This window comes from Neophocaena asiaeorientalis, unplaced genomic scaffold (genome assembly GCF_003031525.2).
Source record: "Neophocaena asiaeorientalis asiaeorientalis breed wild unplaced genomic scaffold, Neophocaena_asiaeorientalis_V1.1 scaffold489, whole genome shotgun sequence".
In the NCBI taxonomy this organism is placed as follows: Eukaryota; Metazoa; Chordata; class Mammalia; order Artiodactyla; family Phocoenidae; genus Neophocaena; species Neophocaena asiaeorientalis.
Genome location: NW_020174791.1, coordinates 3,723,263 through 3,724,556, shown reverse-complemented (window position 1 = coordinate 3,724,556; position 1,294 = coordinate 3,723,263). Strand labels below are relative to the sequence as shown.

Below are 1,294 nucleotides of genomic sequence, written 5' to 3'. Positions count from 1 at the left end.
CAAGAACGCGGGCCACCGGCGCCCTCGCGGGGGCCTATAAAAGCTGCTTTTTTGTTACGAACGCGTCCTCTGCAGCTGGTCCGCGGGTTCCCCGCACACCGGGCCCCGAGACCCCCTCCGGCAGCCTCCCTGCGCCCCGTGAGCCGCTACTCCACTGCTGGGGCCCGTCCCTGGGGGGACACGAGGGTCGAGGGATGGGGGTGTCTGCCCGGCAGGAAAGGGAGATGAGGCCCGCCGCGCCCCTGACTCTGCCCACCGTGGGCTGCTTCCAGTTCCTGGGCCCCCTCACCTACGGCCCTCGTCCACCCGCCCTGCAATCTCACAACCCACCTGACCTCTACTGCCTGGGTCGGTGGTCCCCAGGAAAGGCGCCCAGTGTCCCCCAGTCAAGGGTCTAGAGCCTCACGGACCCCTCTCGATTCCCATAGGAAGGCTTCCTCACACCCAACATGTTCCTCCGAGCTGCGGTCCCCGCCCTGCCCAGGCTCAGCTCCTTTCTGGGCCTTCGGAGCACCAGCGCCCTGAGCTCTCCTCCACCTGCGGCGCCCGGACTCTACAGCAGGCAGAGCCCTGCAGAGGCCGGGAGGACCCAGGCTGTGGGTGACCGGCATATGGTCTTGGCAGGACAGCGCCCTGAGGGAAGTGCTGAGCCAGCAGGTCCCTGTGTGCCCTGTGTGCCCAGCCTCGAGGCTACTAGGAGATTCAGGGCCTCTCATGTGTCCACACCCCCGCCACCAAGCATCCTGGGGCAGCCATAATCCCCTCTCCACCCTGGCCTTCCCCACCCCCTCCCCCAGTCCAGACCCCAGGGTCTGGGCAGCCCCATCCCTAGGCCCACCCTAGCTGTCACACCGTCCCCCTGCCCTCACCTCTCCAAACGGTCACCGCCAAGCCACATGCCCTCCTCCTGCCCTGCACACCCTCGCTCAGTACTTCAGCGGGCTCCACCAAGGGGGGAGGGGCCGCCGGGACCGCTGCTGTGCCCTGCATTGGCATGCTGGTGGGACCCGAGGGGCAACGACCTGTCCTCCCCCGCTGCCCCCCCACTCCTTTCCCAGGGATGCAACAGCCACAGCACCGCTAGAGGGCGGCGGGCACTGACCGCCGAGCCTCCGGCCAGTCCACTGGAAGTATGCAGCCAGGGAGCCAGGGAGCCAGGGAGCCAGGGAGCCAGGGAGCCAGGGAGAGAAGAGCCAGATGGAAAGCGGGGCTCAGAGAGGTAGAGTCAGTCCTCCCAGGTCACAGAGCCGGTGAGGGGCCCAGGCCAGGGCTCACCTGCCTTCTCACTCACAGC

The 1,294-nt window shown here is 67.9% G+C and overlaps 1 protein-coding gene across 1 annotated transcript in view; it reads left to right on the top strand.

Annotated features, from left to right (window-relative positions):
• Positions 1-1,294, top strand: part of TTLL10 (tubulin tyrosine ligase like 10) — a 14,002-nt gene that overhangs the window by 10,987 nt on the left and 1,721 nt on the right. Inside the window, 2 exon segments of the mRNA XM_024760264.1 lie at positions 429-596; positions 1,059-1,130. Coding sequence (XP_024616032.1) covers positions 429-596; positions 1,059-1,130 — 240 coding nt within the window.